Source organism: Bolinopsis microptera, chromosome 7 (genome assembly GCF_026151205.1).
Source record: "Bolinopsis microptera isolate Bmic1 chromosome 7, MBARI_Bmic_1.0, whole genome shotgun sequence".
Classification (NCBI taxonomy): Eukaryota; Metazoa; Ctenophora; class Tentaculata; order Lobata; family Bolinopsidae; genus Bolinopsis; species Bolinopsis microptera.
In genome coordinates, this window is record NC_087078.1 from 8,857,754 (window position 1) to 8,876,951 (window position 19,198).

Sequence of the window (19,198 nt, forward strand, 5' to 3'; positions counted from 1 at the left end):
GTAAAGATTTGGAGTCAATAATTTTTGATATAATCTTTAGACATGTTGTTTTTGTAATGTTATAATTTTTAGTACGCACGGAAAAAAACGAGGATTGTAAATCTGAGCATAATTTAGTAAACCAAAAACTCAAATAATAAAAAACTGCATAAATCAATAAATTAAACTCAGAATGTCCGGACTACAACGTTAGGAAAGTCCTCAATTAGACCCTCTCAACTCCAGGCCTGGAGACGACCCCCATCTAGAGACCGTATCTCGTTAACAAGTAACACAGCTGCTGCTACATCGGCACTTTGTCTGGCCTTGTCTATTGTGTGTCCCCACTCTACCTCGCCCCACCTGACAGGGAGATGGTCGGAGTTACAATTGTGTGAAGAGGAGAGGGGGGAGAGGGGCATGATTGTTTTGTGATTGATAAAACTGACTGATTATGAAGTTAAATCAGCTGATGGAAAGTTGAAGAGATTTAAAAGTTGAACCAACTTAAGAAGTTAAATAACTCCACTTCAAAACAGTGAAATATAACTCACCGATCCATCTGATAATCGCTCTCCAGATAAGCACAAGCAATAGCCTCCTCAGCACTGAGTCCCCCGTCCAACATAGCCATAGAAATGACCAGGCTCTTAAGAGAAGTAGTAGAGTGGTGGTAAGCAGGCAGGGTCCAGGGGTGTTGTTTAAGGAGGTGGGAGCGGATAGTGGAGATAGTCTGCTCAGGTTGTGGGGTCAGCATGATATCTGTTGTTAGCGCTAGGTGCACGTGGTAGTGCTCTGAGAACCAGTCTGTTAGGGGGTTCCATCTGGGGTAAAATAGTCTGTTAGGGGGTTCCATCTGGGGTAAAATAGTTTGTTAGGGGGTTCCATCTGGGGCAAAATAGTTTGTTAGGGGGTTCCATCTGGGGTAAAATAGTTTGTTAGGGGGTTCCATCTGGGGCAAAATAGTTTGTTAGGGGGTTCCATCTGGGGCAAAATAGTTTGTTAGGGGGTTCCATCTGGGGCAAAATAGTTTGTTAGAGGGTTCCATCTGGGGCAAAATAGTTTGTTAGGGGGTTGTATCTGGGGCAAAATAGTTTATTAGGGGGTTCCATCTGGGGTAAAATAGTTTGTTAGGGGGTTCCATCTGGGGTAAAATAGTTTGTTAGGGGGTTCCATCTGGGGTAAAATAGTTTGTTAGGGGGTTCCATCTGGGGTAAAATAGTTTGTTAGGGGGTTCCATCTGGGGTAAAGGTTTACTTTAAGAGGCAATTGAACATTGAAGACAGATAATCATTGCACTAGTTTAGGATTGCACAGTTAATAGATCTCTTTTTAGTAATCTTATTCATTTTTAATGATTAACAGAAAAATACTATACAGTTTCCCGAATCTATCAGGAGAGTGATAATATAACTTGTATCTAAAAGAGTAATAGTACGTATAATATATAAGTTGTCTCTAAAATAGTACTTATATTTAATTTGTATCTGATAGAGTACCTGCTCTTCTCCAGACTGTGAAGTTGCTGGTCCTCCTTAGGACCAGCCCTGTAACATACTGTATCAGTTCTCAGGAACTCTGTCATGTGCTCCACTAAAGCCGCTCCTTCATGGGGCTTATCTGTTGCTTTAAAACATAGTGTTGTCAGGGGCATCAGGGCAAAGATAATGCTATCTCTTTGCAAGTCCCATTCAACTGCTACAGCGTTAGCTAGTGCCTCCGTGGGGAGGACTAACAGGTTCCTGAGGGGAGTTTTAACGTTGGACTTGTTGTCAAGGGTTACCTGGTAACCTGCATCTGTTGTTATGACATCCACTTCTTTGTAGAACTTGTTGTTGTCTTTGGAGAAGGTGGCAAGGGAGCGGAGGGAGGGAGAGCAGTTGCGGATTATTCTTGATAGTAGCATTCTGCTTAACAAATTCTAAGTCATACTCTGGAGGGTTTTTAGTTAGGAAATAGGACTACATAATATCACATTGTTTCAAATATTTATGGATTTGTTCTATTACATTGAATAATGGGTCAACACACTTTCAGACTTTCGTGACTTCATAAAGGCATAAGTTTTTACAGCCAGGTGCACTTGGCTATTCGAGAAACAGTGAAAAACATTTTAAAAATACAAATCATATATAATCTTCTTAATACAATATTATGTCGAAAATAATAAATTCCAGTAATATACATGCCATAATTATACAAGTATACAAATTTTAAAGCAAACAAAAGTGAACTATAATTATTAATGAAATAATGTCAGTTAAAAATAAAACTCTAAGTCAAAATTAAAGGTTGCATACAATAACCACAAACCAAAGGTGGCAAAAAGCCAGAATTTTCGGAACTTCAGAAGAAATATACAGCATTCCTCCAGTTAAGTTGTTTAGCAAGATGCAAAAGTACATTTTGCATTCTTTGTTTAAGTTTGTTTGATAACGTTTCCGTTTTTAGATGTTTCCATGTATATACCAATTACAGCTACCACACATAGGGCCAGGAAGGAGAATATCATGATTTTATCAATTTTATCTATTAGGTAAAACAAGCTTCTAAACAATCCCTTGATAAGCAAAACTAAGTTCCTGAAAAATCTCTTAATAGCATCTTCACCAAGGGTTTCAAAGTTTCGTCTTTGAGCCTCTTTTGTAGCTTCACTTCCAGAAGATTTTAGTTTTTGGTGCACCAAAGCTGTCTCACGTGGCCCAGTAATAATAGTGTCCGGTGGAACAGGGGAGGTGGAGACAGGTTTGTTTGACGTCTCAATCTTCCTGCGACGAGAACGTCCGTAGTAGTCAGTTAAGATGGACTGCTGTGCTGGAATGATATGTTCAGCCAACATGTCAAGGCATGTTTGCCTAATCTCCTTTTGGTGGTAGGGTTTTTCAATAACCGATCTCCAAGTTACGTCACTTGAACTTTCAGAGAGACAATCAAGATTGTAATCCGAGTCTCTCAAACTACGGTGTCTTTCTTCATCTAATCCAAGAAAAACATCTAGCGAGGCAGCTCCATCTGCTGCAGCGTAAGTCTTCATTTCCTGGGAGAGCTGAAATATCTCCCAATCAACTTGTAATTCAGATTGCTTAACCAGGCGTCGATGCAGAATATCTTCAACCAACTGTTGAAGGCTTAACTTTGGCATGAACCCACTGCGCTTAACTTTTAACTCAGGTTCAGAGAGAGCAGCTTCCTCCAAACAATATTCAAAGTATTGTAGTTGTTGGATTAGTAATGGGGAGAAGGATTCTTTGCCAACAGCAAGGCACCTCAGATCCAACCAGCTTTTAACAGATATTTGAAACTGACGACGGATTCTCACTACCACCTCCTCAATATCAACACCAACCTTCACAACACCTTCATTCAGGAGAATGGAAGACAACTGATCAGGAAGCCAATATTCAGTTTCAAATCTGCGCACTTGGAACAGGATGACATGTTCTGCTGTTGCTATTTGGATCACGGCTACATCGTAGACACCTTTAGTCTCCCATTTACAATCTAGTCCTATCACAGAGTGCTCTCCATCGATGACGTACCATTGTAGGGCTAGGTTAGCCTCTTTGTCGTTCCTGGGGATTATTATAGTCCGAGTCTCTTCAATGTGGTACTCCTCTAATGTCATTCCTGGAAAGAGGAGATTTGTTCATCGTATTTTACTGAATTTGAATTTGATATATGGACACGTTCATTTGAGTTTGAGGATATTGGTAAATATAAGTGACCCTATTAAAAGGCACAGTGTAGTTGACTTTGTCACACTATGAAATTACATAAACCCTTGATGGTTAGGATAATCGTCTCATCCTTCAGGCTAACTTTGTCACATAACGATATCTTAATCAGGTGATAAGATATCGCTTAAATACGGCCGGCACGGAAATGGTTACATTGTCACACTATAAACATGTGACGGAGTAAATATGGACCCCTTGCCGCCGTTTATGACCAAATTTTTGGGTGTCCAGTTGATTGGATGGGTACATATGACCATTACCTACATATTTGACGAGTTTTTTCGTTAGATGGTGCACTCAGGTTTACTCTGTCACACATTAAAGAAAATATGTGATGAATGTTTAGGGCACCCTCATAAAGTCATAAGCAATGCTGAGTAATGTAGGTTTATTTGATGGCCTGGAAGTGCTGGGAATTGTTATTATATCATATTGTCGTAAAGAATTAAAACACAGAAGGCACAACCAAGTTTACTTTGTCACATAATCTTTATGATATCTGAACATGTGTGAAATTGAACAAATAATGATATACCAGCTTAAACCCCTTATATTGCGTACTATCGATCAAACAACACTGCTAGTACCATGCACCAGTCACATAAATCATTATCAGGTGGTAATATGTACAGTGTCACAATTAAACTACCGCAACATGGTCAAAAATAGGGTAATTTCGTCACAACAAAATTATTATAACTCTGTTACTCTGTTAGCTCCTTGGTGGCAAAATAACTAGTTTATCGAAATTTTTTTGATGATAAAGTTACATAGTATTCTAATAGAGGTATAGATCTTCAAAATAGGGTCAAGACATGTTTACTTTGTCACATTAGTTATTATAAGAGTTAGGTAATCGTCATCAGATTAACAGATCTTTTTCGTAGTTTGGATCGATTAATATCGGCAATAAAGCATCATATGCCAATTTTAACACACTATCTTGATATTGTTGGGGCAGGGAAAGTTAATTTTGTCACATTTTCAGTTTCTTTGACAATTTAATCTAAAATTGTTAAAATTGAGCTCTGATGTTCTGGACAATATTCTTCCAATCGTTTTTGAAAGAATGTTGAATTCTAATGGAGTTATAGATCTTCAAAATAGGGGCAAGACATGTTCACTTTGTCACATCAGTTATTATAAGAGTTAGGTAATCGTCATCACATTAACATATATTTTTTTGTAGTTTGGATTGATCTATATAGATAATAAAGCAGCCTATGCTAATTTTTACACTATCTTGAAATTGTTAGGGCAGGAAAAGTTAATTTTGACACATTTTTAGTGACTTTGACGAATTTAACCTAAAATTGTCAAACTTAAGCTCTGATATTCTGGACAATATTCTACCAATTTTTTCTGAAAGAATGTTGAATTCTAATAGAGTTATAGAATATAGATCTTCAAAATAGGGGCAAGACATGTTTACTTTGTCACATCAGTTATTATAAGAGTTATTATAAGAGACTGTTTTATTCTATATTCATTGTTTTTTTAACTTATTTACGATTTCGTATCAATTTTGTGACAATGTAAACATCAACTGATCTTAACTTGCATAAACTACATTGTCATCATATAAAGTTTTCCCGCCTTTCAAACCAAAATCAGATATAAATAATTCGCAAAAAATGTAAAATTCCATATATTGTGACAGAATTAACCTCATTTTCCAATAACCAAGTGCCTATATTAGCTAACTATTCAAAACAACATATTTTAGGGCTATGATTGGTAGATCAACCATCAGATAATGAGTTTAAAGGGTTTTTAGGACACCTCACAGTAGAATAGAGGTATATTATTCTGAGTGTGACAAAGTTACCCAAATATTGCCTTGTAACCGTTCGATCCGTGCCCTTTAACCAATGTTGTATCATAATTGTTAAATTGACCTAATCTACTATATTTTAGACCAAGGAATGATAATTAGACAACTGCAGTTAAATAAGTCACACAAAATGTGACATTTGAAGCATTATAGTACCTAACAACAATAGATTTTCTTTCTGAGCAGTGCATATGGGAGTATGGGTTACGTGGCTAATGTTCAGAACTTCTGAACGTGCTAGGTTAATAGATGTCAAAATTAAGCCACTATCGTCGAAAACGCTATTATTTTTGTTTACCAATATCCTCAAACTCAAATGAACGTGTCCATATACAATACACATAATATTATGAAAGCTATTGGTTCCCGTGGTTAGACTGGCACTAGAAAGTGACCAATTAGTGACCAATTAGCTAATTAGTGACCAATTAGCTTGAGCTACAACCAATTATATAAATCACTATTCTTTCTGACAAAGAGCAATTTGAAATTGTACCACAATTTTTTACTTGAAAATCTATTAGATAATTTCAAATTTTATAGTACGAAAATATAATAAATATCATTTTATCAACTCAGCTGATGGCAAATTAAAAACATTGACCAATCAGCTCCCAGGAACAACCACTCAAATAAAATACATTTTTTGACAAACGCCATTTAAATTTTAGCCCAACAAAATAATTATATAGTATATTTTGAATTTTAACTCAACTTATGGCACATTTAAAGGACAGCACTGAAGTTTCTCGTAGGTTTATTAAGCAATCATATTATACTATATTAGTATCATGAGCACATACAAAAAATATTAATATTCAAATGAAAATATCAAAATTAAAAAGATTAAGTCGTATAAAAACCAGTTAGAAATCATCAAAACATTATTATTGACTGATTAAACTAATAGCACGTCTTACAGGTAAATAACGTAATTAACATCTTGACATGTGCGAATCATTTCAAGATTTAAAAGTTAAGAATAATTTTGAATAAGTAATATAATTAGATCAAAATGAGTAGGAAATCAAAAAATCTAGAAAACATCAAAATAATCATTTTCATTATTGTCGACATGTTAACCGAGTTGTCAGATAGATACAGTAAAAACTATTTTAGTAACGACTATACTAATATATTGCTGATCAAAGTAAAACATTCTTTCCCCGATCGTAATTCTAGTTAATTTAATCGACGTTCCACGTCTAATAATTGTGCTTTCAAGGTCGACTACAATTTTCTTCAAGCTTTCGTTTGAACTCACTAAAATTAAATGTTTCAATAATACTTTTTCGAATTTCTTCAAGCTTTGGTTCTAACTCTCTCAACAATACTTCTAATTTATCTATATAGATATTAAAAGAGAAATCCTCATTTATAATTCTTTTAAGAGCCTGTTCTAAACTCTGTGTTATCGCTCTCAGAAATGATACGAATGTTTCTATATAAAAACCAAAAGTGAAATCTTTATGCGTTGTAACAGTGACAAAATAGTAAAGCCCTATCACTGTAAGACCGAATGCGAAAATTTCTATAAAGGTTTTCATGGTGACGAGGCACGTGTTTTGCCCACTTTTTTGTGGAGGTACAGGAGGCCTGACATTGTTCACGTCTTCGGAACATTCGTACGTAGTTTGAACTTTTTCCACAACGTTTCTGCGATTAGAGCGTCCATAGTAGTCCGGTAGGATTTGCCACAATTCAGGGGCCAACTTGGCAATACGATCGAGGCAGTCCAATCTGATCTCTTTGTGATCATATGGTTTTTCAACTAATAACTCACGAATTAAACTATCATCAGGATAATATCTAAGAAAGATTTTAATCACCTTAGGATATCTCCGTACGTTATCCTTATACATAAGATCTAATATAACATCAAGAGAGGCAGCAGCGTCCGCAGCAGCATAGAGTTTCAGTTCACGAGATAAATTAAATGCTTCCCAATCACCATAAACTTGTAAAGATTTTGGTTTTGGGAGAGTTTGATGGAGAACACTTAGTACCAGCGCTTCCAAACCTAATTTTACCATGAAATTCCTGCGCTTTGTCGTTACATGGTCGTCATCATTATAGTTAAAAAGCTCGGCTTCGTAATTTTTAAATTGCTGTAGAATATGTTCATCTAGGAAGGAAAACCGCCTAACAACAAGGCAGCGCAAGTCTAGCCATTGTCTCACAGTTACACCAAATTGAAGATTGATCCGTTCGACATCTTCTTCAATATTGACACCAACTTTGACTTGGTGTTTAATGCCCAGGGTATAAGACAACATACTAGGAAGAACACGTTCGTTTTCAAACCTACAAGTTTGAAACAACATAACATGTTCTTTCGTAGCAATCTGGATAACTGCAACACGATACTCAGCCGATCTAGTCGATACCCACTCACAATCAAGTCCAAGATATTGCACAACTCTAATTTTATTGATTATAAATTGTTGTACAGCATAGTTAGCTTCTGAGTTATTTTTCGGAATAATGATCGTTCGTCCTTCTGTGACATCGTACAAACCCATACCTGAATTGTAAAATGTATATACAAAATGATAATTACTGTACAAGAAAAATATAGCTCCAAGATAGGATGCATAATTCATAAATATTTCGAGCACTTGGAAATATTTATGAATTAAAACTTATAGTTTCTTTGATGTACACTCGCCCGGTTAGACAACATATAAGCCAAAATAGGCAGAATAATTATATGAAAAACGTTAATGGATTTCATGTTTCAAACTTCTTATTACACGCAGTGCAGTCTAAACTAAAATTTTACGAAAGTAAATTATAATTTGATACTTATATTCGTTTTTAATTTTACATCCAAGTAACACGCTACTTAGTTTGCTTGAATAATCAATAATCAATAATCAATAAAACTTAAACAGAAATACGTTTGATTAAACCCTTAAACTACTAAATCGAACTTAAACAACATTTACATCAATAGGCACTCGATAGCTGAATAAAATGTGTAACAAACTTCCCAACATGAATGAAATTTACGTTATAATATAAAAATAACGGTATGAGGCAAAACCATTTAAAACTAACATTATAAACATCAAATGAACAATTTCGATAAAAATGTAAACAAAATAAATAACTAAAGAAAACGTAATAACAAAAAACTTAAAAAAAAACAACTTAAAACTATTATTTTATTTCTCGCAATTTCTTACATGATTACTCCATCAAAACATTAATTTGAGAGTAATTGTACCGATAACAATCAGTATGAAAATATAAGCAAGCACCATGATATGACAAGTTCTAATAACAAATTCAAACAATTCAAACAATTGTCTGATTATATATAAAAACATTCCCTCCTCAACAAAAGTGTCATCGTCTCCACTAGTTGCACTTGATACTTCAACAACAAGATTTTCTTCTAGATTTTGAGTGCATTTCAAGGCGATATTAGATCTTTTGCTGTATGAACGTCCATAGTAGTCAGGTAAAATAGGTTGAATCCAACTCGGGGCTACCTCCGATATCATGTCAAGGCAAGATAATCTGATCTGTTTATGATTATAGGGCTTTTCAAGAACTGATAACCAAGACTTAGAGTCCTTTGTAGTTTTAGGATTGTGACCTATCTTGACATCTAGTGCATAAAATATGTCTAGTGACGACGCAGCATCTGCTGCAGCATACAACTTTAGTTCTTGAGTTAGTTCACAGGCCTCCCATTCACCCAACACTTGGCAGGGCTTTACCCAAACAACTTCCAACTAGTGTTTCTAGCCCTAGTTTTGGCATGAAATTTACACGCTTGGCCTTGACATCAACAGAAGATTTAAGGTTTTTAGTCCGTTTTAATTCGTATTCCTCCAGTTGCAGAAGCAGATTTTCACTTAGCAGCATATTTTCAATTGCAAAACATCTCAAATCTAACCAGCTTAGGACAGACTCTCCAAATTTGAAACGGATCCGTCTAATATCTTCTTGAATGTTTACTCCAACTTGTATGATACTTTTGTCTCGCAGTATTTTAGCCAATTGTAGAGGAAGGACACGTTCGTTTTCAAACCTACATACTTGAAACAAGAGTACGTGTTTTTCAGTCGCAATTTGGATCAATGCTACAAGAGACCTAGCACGCCCGGTCTTCCATTCACAATCCAGTCCTAACACATTGATATCTTTATCAATGATGTATTTTTGCACAGCAGCATTTGCTTCGTCGTTATTTCTGGGGATTATAATAGATCGACATTCTTCAACATCATACAGATTCATTCCTGAAAAGTATACAATAGATTAAAAAACCAAATGTTTCGGCACCATGAATAATGAATATGACAGCTGACAGAGGGCGAAAAAATTCTTTCAGCTAATTTGTTAGCTGTGTATAATATGATCTAAATCAAAATAGGATTTTAAATTAGTACGCATTGGATACATTTATCAGTGACGCATGCAAGATGTTTTTACAAGAACTTGAATGAATAGACTCAGATGGTCACAAACCGTAAAAAAAAGCTTATCATACAATATAATTTTGTAATGCTATGTACAATTCCAAAACAACAATTTAAATCTTTTTATAGGGTTTTATACCAGAGTAAGTCCCTCAAATAACGTCAGATAATAGGCTTTGACTGAAAAACATAACTAGAAATTACAGAAAATCATAAAAATCATACATCAGACATTAATCAAAGTGATAAATAACGAATGGGAATAGTGCATCACTGCGAATAAATAGAATTTTGCAAATAAGGTTTATATATATACATAATACACTATACAGTATACACCCTTCGTGTCTAAATTCATTCTATACTATACATTAAATACATTATACAGTATACAGTTAAAAAACAAAGTTCTGTCATAAATTTGACACAGAATGAAATGATCAAAAATCCCTTTTACATGGGGACAGAAAACGAAAGTAACGATTTGCCTTCAGAACAGGGACGATCAGGTACTAAGTTGTGGACATGACGTCGAAAATATGACCCACCACCTGCACCCAAACGTCACGTCCAGTACTAACTACTAAGTGCATGGTCCCCCCGCTCAGAATGAGGTATAATTGAGGGTTGTAGGATTTCGGTGAGAACAATCAACTCTATTAAGTGAGTATTCCTTGGTATTTTCTTCCTGAACCATTGAAATTATACCCAATCTGGTGCACTTTCCTGCACCTGGTCCATGAACTAGTGTTTTAAGTGTATGAATGAGGAGTGAAGCTAATCTCTGGTGGCATCTGAACTAGAAATTGAGGCTGAGGGAGTCCTGGCAATCCGAACTGGGGATGGAACATGACATTGTCTCGGTGGTATTGGCTCATAGGAACGCCTGGTGGTGGAGGTGGTAGTCCAAATGTAGGGTACGGTTGCTGGTAACTGTGGGGAACAAAGCTTACGTCTTGGTATAAATTTGGCTGCATAATCTCGGCTGGCCCTCTCAATTGTAAATGAGGGTCTGACGAACCAGGGTGAGAACCATTAGCTTCCTTGTGAAGGTGTGCATCATGTGAATCGATATAAATCGTTCTAGTCAGAGCAACGTTACGTGATCGGGCTGTGCTAAGTTTGTGAGACATTTTAACCTTTTTGTGACAAGGAGGTCTGTAGTTTAGGTTAATTGTAACACTTGACGGTGGTTGTGGTAAATATCTGGGGGAATCTTGCTGGTAGTTGTGGGGAACAAAGCTAACGTCTTGGAGGAACCCTGGCTGCATGGTCTTTGCGAGCTGTAAACGATGGTATGATGAACTTGGATGAGTACTATTAGCTTCCTTGTGAAGTTGTGAATCTTGTAAATAGTTCGGAATTTGGTTATTCAAAGCTTTTTCAAGTGGACTAGGTGAAACTGAAATGCGATCGTGAGATTTTTTGGACCTTTTAACCTTTTTACTAGGATAACGTTTGTAGTGATCAGCTAAAATTGGTCTCCACTGACGCAGAACCTTATGGGAGATAATGTCAAGACATGATTGTCGGACATCTCCGTCAATATAAGGCATTTCAATGACCAATCTCCAAGTGAGATCGTTTGAAGGAACTGAAAGCCATCTGAGATTGTAATTGGTATTCACCAAAGTACAATGTCTGGCTTCATCAAGCCCGAGGAATATGTCTAATGAAGCAGCAGCATCTGCTGCAGCATAAATCTTCATATCCTGGGATAGTTCAAATGCTTCCCAATTACCTAACACTTGTATTTTAAATAGCTTAGGCAGGCTCCGATGCAAAATATCTGCAACCAACTTTTCAAGGCCTAACTTCGGCATGAAACTGCTTCGTCTACCCTTAACAATTGAGTCGGTAAGAGGAGCATCATGTGACAATTTTAATTCGAAGTTTTGAAATTGTTGAACCAGAAATAACGAGAAAAAGTCTTTTCGAACAGCAAGGCATCTCAAATCTAACCAGCCCCTAACAGGAATTTGAAACTGAAGTAGAATTCTTCTAACATCTTCCTCAATACCAACTCCAACCTTAGTAATTCTTTCATCCAGAAGGATTGAAGATAACAGTTTGGGGAGCCTATGTTTGCTCTCAAACCTACATATTTGAAACAAGATTGATTGTTCTTCTGTAGCAATTTGGATTAATGCTACAGGACAACTAGCAAATTTGCTCTTCCATTCACAGTCTAGTCCTAAATACAGGGGAGCCTTTGTCAATGATGCACTTTTTTACAGCTGAATTGGCTTCTATTACGTCTCTGGGAATTATTATGGCTCGATTTTCTTCAACGTCATAAAGATTCATCACTGAAAAGTTTTTAATAGTTTGACATAAGAGCATAAGTGCTCTGTGGATACAAAAAATAAATAATAATTATTATAATATTATATAATGATGTGTTCACTATTCATACCTGATACTTACGATTGATTTAATTTTTGCATAAACATAATTTCCATACGGTCCTTGGCGTGTTTGTGCAATTTAAAAAGTGATGGTGGTCAGTTACAACTGGTCACAAAACCAAACATAAATTATTGTACAGTCATTAATACTAAATTTGATCACAAGAAACAGTTCAACCTGTTAAAGTTTTTTGGGCAGATTTAAACACAATATAATCAACACCATCTTGACATGATACGGTTAGCTGAATTCACATAATTAACAGTAATAAAGGGAAAACTCGACAAATGAAATCGCATACCACTTCAGAGTCCCCCCCCCCCCCTGCGACCTTGCATAAGACCACAACACGGCTAAATTTCTATCAGGTTGTTGTTAGGACGTTTCCCTCCCAATTGTCACATCACATATTCATATTTTAGAGGGTTGATCATAGTCTAAAACTACAAAATATACTTGATAAAAATAACACAAAGATAGTTTTTTATTTGAAAATTATATTATATTATTATATATAAATCAAGCGTTACATTTCAGCCATGCAAAATTACAATGACATATTTCGATATACTAATTGATAAATGGGGCTGCAATATAAGTTGATTATTGTGTGGCCGGATGACAACTAACTAAAAAAGAAAAATAAACTTGATTAAATATAATTTAATAATAAATTATTCGGCTGAACCAACACATAGTAAGAGCCACATTCACGTTGGGGCCGTCTCCCAAATTTTAATGACAAACAAAAACAATAAATTAAAAAATAAAGTGGCGATTAAAAATTTTAAAATCTTTATAAAAGCCTCTTCAACTCGAACATGAAATTTTTTCCTGCGAGGAATCATATCGAGGACTTTCTCAAATTCATCGTCCATAATGTGATTAAAACGAACACTTGATACGACCCTTCTACCATTAAAATACTTACCAAAGTATGCACTTAAATCAGCAACAGGGTTCCAAAAGCTGATTATGTCTAGGCAAAAGATTCGTATCCATTTATGATCATACTTGACTTCAACAGCAGAATTCCACTTTACATTCGGATTAAGGTCATGTTGGGGTAATAAATCCCCATACACTATAACAACTCCAGGTGGGAATACATTTTTAGAATGCCACTTGTCATCTAACATATTTAAAGCATGGAATACTTCAAGAGAAGTAGATGCATCGGCAGCAGCATATAACTTTTGATCTTCAGATAAATCTGTTAGCTCCCAATCTACGCTGAAACATCTCATAGAAGTTGTATCTAATTTCTTTCTTAAGCAATTTGAAGTTAGTGTTTCTAATCCTAATTTTGGCATAAAACTAGCACGTTTTTCATCGGTATTTCTTTCGATTCCATAAAATTCTTGAGACAGAAACTCTCCATAGAACATTTTAGTAACCAAAAGGCAGCGAAGATCCAACCATCCCCTACAACATGTATATCTACCATCACCATGGCTGGTCATCTTGCTATTATAAAACTGACTGTCCAAGCGTCCTATATCCTTCTCAATATCAACTCCAACCTTGACGATATATCTGTCAATTAAAACATCACACAATCTTTTTGGTAAAGTGTTAGCACACTCAAATAATGTAGTCTGGAGCAAGATAACACATTCATTGGTTGCAATTTGTATCACCGCTACATCAAACACATCCTCTCGTTCACTATAACTGTCACAGTTAAACCGATAACCCTGGTAATAATTCCCGCGAGAATTCCATTCACAGTCAAACCCGACCACAGTGACATTATCTTTCTGGATGTATTTCTTAACAGCATTGTTAGCTTCACGTTCATTAGCAGGTACAACAATAAGTCTTCTTTCTTCTACGTCATACTTTTTCTCCATCCTTTGGCATGTACTAGTCATTAATCATTGCATTGATCAAACATTGGAATACAAATTACATTTTATTGAAATCATATCTAAAGTGTTCCTGTTGTTGAGATAACCTTGAGCCTTGCGATACCAGTGTCACACTGTCAAAACACGACACCAAACTCTCTTAAAACTCTTAAACGTGATTGTAATGCAGTTACAATTTTCATATCGCAATTTCAATGCTTGATTAAATAAATGTCATGTGAATTTACTTATAGCTGATTCGATCACCGCTTATTATGTTATTATTATATTCACACATAATGGTATATATAATATATAATATCGGGAGAGAGTAATACTCAAACACATCAACATCACAAGCATTATCAATAAATCACAATAAAACATGCTTTAAATAATAATAAGTAAAAACCCCTCACAGTTACAATAAAATTGCACCGTTAACAATACAATTCTGAAAATAGATGTATGCCTCTGCAGAACTTAATCGCAATTTAAAGAGCGATAGTATTTTAGTATGAATAAAACATATAAAAATAAAAATCTTCATGCATTGCAGAACTGTTAAGTAATCCAGTCATAACTTGATTCAGCTATATAATATTCAATTGTATAGCCGCTGCTAAATCAAAATATCAAATTCATTCCCAAAATTATCGTAAATTGCTACCTATATTTCAAAGCTTGAATAACTGTTGGTATGAAGTAGGATAAGCTTGAAGTACTGTTAGTATGAAGTAGGATAAGCTTGAAGCACTGTTAGTATGAAGTAGGATAAGCTTGAAGTACTGTTAGTATGAAGTAGGATGAGCTTGAAGTACTGTTAGTATGAAGTAGGATAAGCTTGAAGCACTGTTAGTATGAAGTAGGATAAGCTTGAAGCACTGTTAATATGAAGTAGGATAAGCTTCAAGCACTGTTAGTATGAAGTAGGATAAGCTTGAAGCACTGTTAATATGAAGTAGGATAAGCTTCAAGCACTGTTAGTATGAAGTAGGATAAGCTTGAAGCACTGTTAGTATGAAGTAGGATAAGCTTGAAGTACTGTTAGTATGAAGTAGGATAAGCTTGAAGCACTGTTAGTATGAAGTAGGATAAGCTTGAAGCACTGTTAGTATGAAGTAGGATAAGCTTGAAGCACTGTTAGTATGAAGTAGGATAAGCTTGAAGCACTGTTAGTATGAAGTAGGATAAGCTTGAAGCACTGTTAGTATGAAGTAGGATAAGCTTGAAGCACTGTTAGTATGAAGTAGGATAAGCTTGAAGTACTGTTAGTATGAAGTAGGATAAGCTTGAAGCACTGTTAATATGAAGTAGGATAAGCTTCAAGCACTGTTAGTATGAAGTAGGATAAGCTTGAAGCACTGTTAGTATGAAGTAGGATAAGCTTGAAGTACTGTTAGTATGAAGTAGGATAAGCTTGAAGCACTGTTAGTATGAAGTAGGATAAGCTTGAAGTACTGTTAGTATGAAGTAGGATAAGCTTGAAGCACTGTTAGTATGAAGTAGGATAAGCTTGAAGCACTGTTAGTATGAAGTAGGATAAGCTTGAAGCACTGTTAGTATGAAGTAGGATAAGCTTGAAGCACTGTTAGTATGAAGTAGGATAAGCTTGAAGCACTGTTAGTATGAAGTAGGATAAGCTTGAAGCACTGTTAGTATGAAGTAGGATAAGCTTGAAGCACTGTTAGTATGAAGTAGAATAAGCTTGAAGCACTGTTAGTATGAAGTAGGATAAGCTTGAAGCACTGTTAGTATGAAGTAGGATAAGCTTGAAGCACTGTTAGTATGAAGTAGGATAAGCTTGAAGTTAGTATGAAGTAGGATAAGAACTCTGAGTACCTAGTTTAGTGACACTCTGAGAAGCAACACTACAAGCAACCTCAACCTTTCTTTGAAACGACCTTCCTTTCAACGACTCATCAGCCAACAGACAAGCAAGCGATCCGATAAATGCATCTCCAGCACCAGTGGTATCAACAGCTTTAACCTTCGGACAGGGAACATGGACATTTTCACCAGAGCCGTCTTGATAAATCACACCATTGGCTCCAAGAGTTACCATTCCCATCTTGCAACCTTTCTTTCTTAACAGACCCGCTGCATTAGAAGCCTCTTCCACTGAGTTAACAGATTCTAATCCAAGGAGCTTCTCTGCCTCAGATTCGTTAACACAGAAGATATCAACTAGCTTGTACAGTTCGTCAGGGAGGCTATCAGTTGCCGGAGCAGCGTTGTAGATTGTGGTAATGTCCTTGTTTAGACTCTTGATAAGCTTCAGAGCAGTCAAGTTGGTGGATAAAGGTATTTCCTGTTGGAACACCACAACTTTGCCGCTTGCCAGAAGACTCTTGGCTTGATTAACGGCCTCGTCATCAAGCTCGTTGTTTGCTCCTCCGACTATAACAATACAATTCTCAGCCTGATTGTCCACTGTAATGGTAGCCACACCAGAAGCTGCAGACTCCACCCTCCCAACGTGGGTGATGTCTACTCCGACATTCTTCAAATTCTCTATGTAATTATCTCCGAATGTGTCTGTGCCCAACTTGGCTACAAGAGCCGTCTTTGCACCTAGTTTTGCAGCCATTACAGCTTGGTTGGCTCCTTTTCCGCCAAAACCCACCATGAACTTAGTTCCATGGACAGTTTCTCCGCCCTTTGGTAGAACTGGAACGTAACTGATCAGATCAGTCATACAAGATCCCACAACAACAACAGAGGCAGTCATTCTCAACTCTGGTCTGCAGAACACCTTTTAAATAAATTATTTCAGTTTAATTTTGACTATAACTTTCATGCATTATGTAGTCGAAGTTTAAATAAAATCAGGGAACATGGTGGCTTACTAATTCCCAACTTCAATGTACTTTACATAAAGAAGCAAATTACAATTTATGGCCTACATAATTTGGAGAACTATACCTTAACAATTCAAATGACTACACATGCCTTCTTTAACAAAAAATAATAGCTTAATTGATAAATCAAAATGTTTCATACATAATTTAAAATCTGATACTCATCTCATAACGACTGTTCAGTGATGCAGCTTGTATAAAAGTATTTTTTAATGAAAAATTTATTAAAAATAAAGAATTGTTATAGGCTTTAAAATGAATGTATCACAACTTAATCCTCCCTTGACAAAAAATCTTTAACTTATTGAAACTAGAAGACATAATACTGTTAAATCTAATCAAAAACTTTCCATGAACGGTTTTTTTTCAAATGCAACATTACTGCTTCATTGGCCAAAGTTACAATTTATGCTTTGATGCGATGCGGAAGTTGTTTAGTTTAAAAAATGTTAAATTATCAGAGAGATCAATTAGTGACAATAGTCTCTAGAGCTTATCAATTAATAATCTTGTAATCTTAGTAATCTTGCATGGCTGAAATGTAACGCTTGATTTATGTATGTAATAATTAATTGAATTTTCAAATAAGAAATTAAAAAATATGAAAAATAACGTAAATCGAATCAACAAAATAATAAAGCATTTAATCAGACTATCTAATCTAAGGGTAGCTACAAGGGGAGATAAATAATATAAATATTTGCATTAAGGTCTGTCTTCTGAATAAAATAACAAAATAATCAAGTAGATGATGAGTTTCCCACAATAGCCACTCTATCCTGGAACTGAGGAAGACCTCTGTCTCTAATTACTGAGTCCGTCATGGTGGTAGTGCCACTGCCGATATCAGTGAACGATTTAGGCTCCACAACTCTAGCTGGCTCTGAATAACTCGGCTGAGCCTCAGAATCTTCACCACAGCAGCAATCTGAACAACCTTCCCGGAAAATATCACATTTGTACATCAGGAAACCGTAAATTATAGGATTAGTAACGATAGAGAGGTAGAAGAATATGTACACAAGTGCTTTGGGTCCAGAGGGAGTGTATCTTAAGATACCGTAGATAATCCCATACGGTAACCAGGTTACCAGAGCAGTAGTAACAACCAGTGCTCCAGAAAGACGCTTACCACGTGACATACGAGGTTCCTTACAGCAGAGAGAGATCCAGATACCAGAGTGGATGAAGAGAGGCAGGATGTTGAAGATGACCATGTTGAAGTAATCAACCAGACCTTCCCAGTTAAAAGACGTTTCTGCAGCATTGTGGATAGAACACTTACGGTACGTGTCAGTGTATCTAGAGTCGAGGTAGTGCTCCTCTATCCCTACAATAAGAAGTATTGCCTCTATGATAGGGAGGACCCAGCAGATAGCAATGATCACTCTCAACACTCTCTTTGTAGGGAGGAAGACACAGATGCAGGATATAGGTATGATAGCCAACATGTTCAGATCACTGAGGAGCCAGGAGGAGATGATACTGAGGACTTTGCACCTCACAGTACCCACATCAGACGAAGTAGCCTCCCCGTAGATAACACTGGGCCAGATGAAGCCAGGTCCTCTGATAGTAGCAGCAGCTATGGAGAGGAGGATGTCAACTACACTCATGTTAACTAGTACTGTCTTGAACCTCTTCCGGTGGGCCTCTCCTCTGTGGTTGTATTTGAGGAAGAAGAGGAGAGTGTTTGAGTTCAGGAACAGCCCAACCACACCTGAAATTAAAATCAAGTTCTATATATTTCCAGTAAGAAGACAAGAAGTAAACCTTACAGTTTCAACTATAAAGACTAAGTTCTTACTTAATATGGACCATTTTGAGTTAACAATTTCCATAAAATGTTTATTTTAGTATCTAGTTTGACTAGCAACTGAACTCACCAAGAAAGATGACACAAATCCCTGTAACAAGAGTATACAAGTCATGTTCTGCACCATTTTCTGGCTCTCCTACTACCACCACTACCATCGCTGGTAAGAGAGCGTGATTTTACAGTTGTTAGCTGTATAAATATAATATTATATTTGTGAGCAGTATAGACACAATATACCTATATAAATAAGTACTACCCCATATTTTAATATGAACA

General features: G+C 36.1%; 4 protein-coding genes across 4 annotated transcripts; all 4 read right to left on the reverse strand.

The window, feature by feature from the left end:
* Window positions 1-90: 90 nt before the first annotated feature.
* Window positions 91-3,608, reverse strand: LOC134818297 (ATP synthase mitochondrial F1 complex assembly factor 2-like). The gene is made up of 3 exons (XM_063827792.1): window positions 1,479-3,608; window positions 534-803; window positions 91-342 (listed from the first exon to the last, which is right to left on the reverse strand). Exons 1-3 carry the CDS (start codon window positions 1,883-1,885, stop codon window positions 216-218), a joined length of 804 nt encoding a protein of 267 aa, XP_063683862.1. The 5' UTR covers window positions 1,886-3,608; the 3' UTR covers window positions 91-215.
* A 6,419-nt stretch (window positions 3,609-10,027) lies between these two features.
* Window positions 10,028-12,292, reverse strand: LOC134818489 (uncharacterized). The gene has a single exon (XM_063828078.1). The coding sequence runs from the start codon at window positions 11,804-11,806 to the stop codon at window positions 10,736-10,738; it is 1,071 nt and encodes a 356-aa protein (XP_063684148.1). The 5' UTR covers window positions 11,807-12,292; the 3' UTR covers window positions 10,028-10,735.
* Window positions 12,293-15,951: 3,659 nt separating this feature from the next.
* LOC134819009 (ribokinase-like) lies at window positions 15,952-16,993 on the reverse strand. Its single transcript, XM_063828761.1, has one exon. It carries the CDS (start codon window positions 16,971-16,973, stop codon window positions 16,053-16,055), a length of 921 nt encoding a protein of 306 aa, XP_063684831.1. The 5' UTR covers window positions 16,974-16,993; the 3' UTR covers window positions 15,952-16,052.
* Window positions 16,994-17,201: 208 nt separating this feature from the next.
* Window positions 17,202-19,077, reverse strand: LOC134818234 (uncharacterized). Its single transcript, XM_063827710.1, has 2 exons — window positions 18,990-19,077; window positions 17,202-18,823 (listed from the first exon to the last, which is right to left on the reverse strand). Exons 1-2 carry the CDS (start codon window positions 19,075-19,077, stop codon window positions 17,844-17,846), a joined length of 1,068 nt encoding a protein of 355 aa, XP_063683780.1. The 3' UTR covers window positions 17,202-17,843.
* Between the last annotated feature and the right edge of the window lie 121 nt (window positions 19,078-19,198).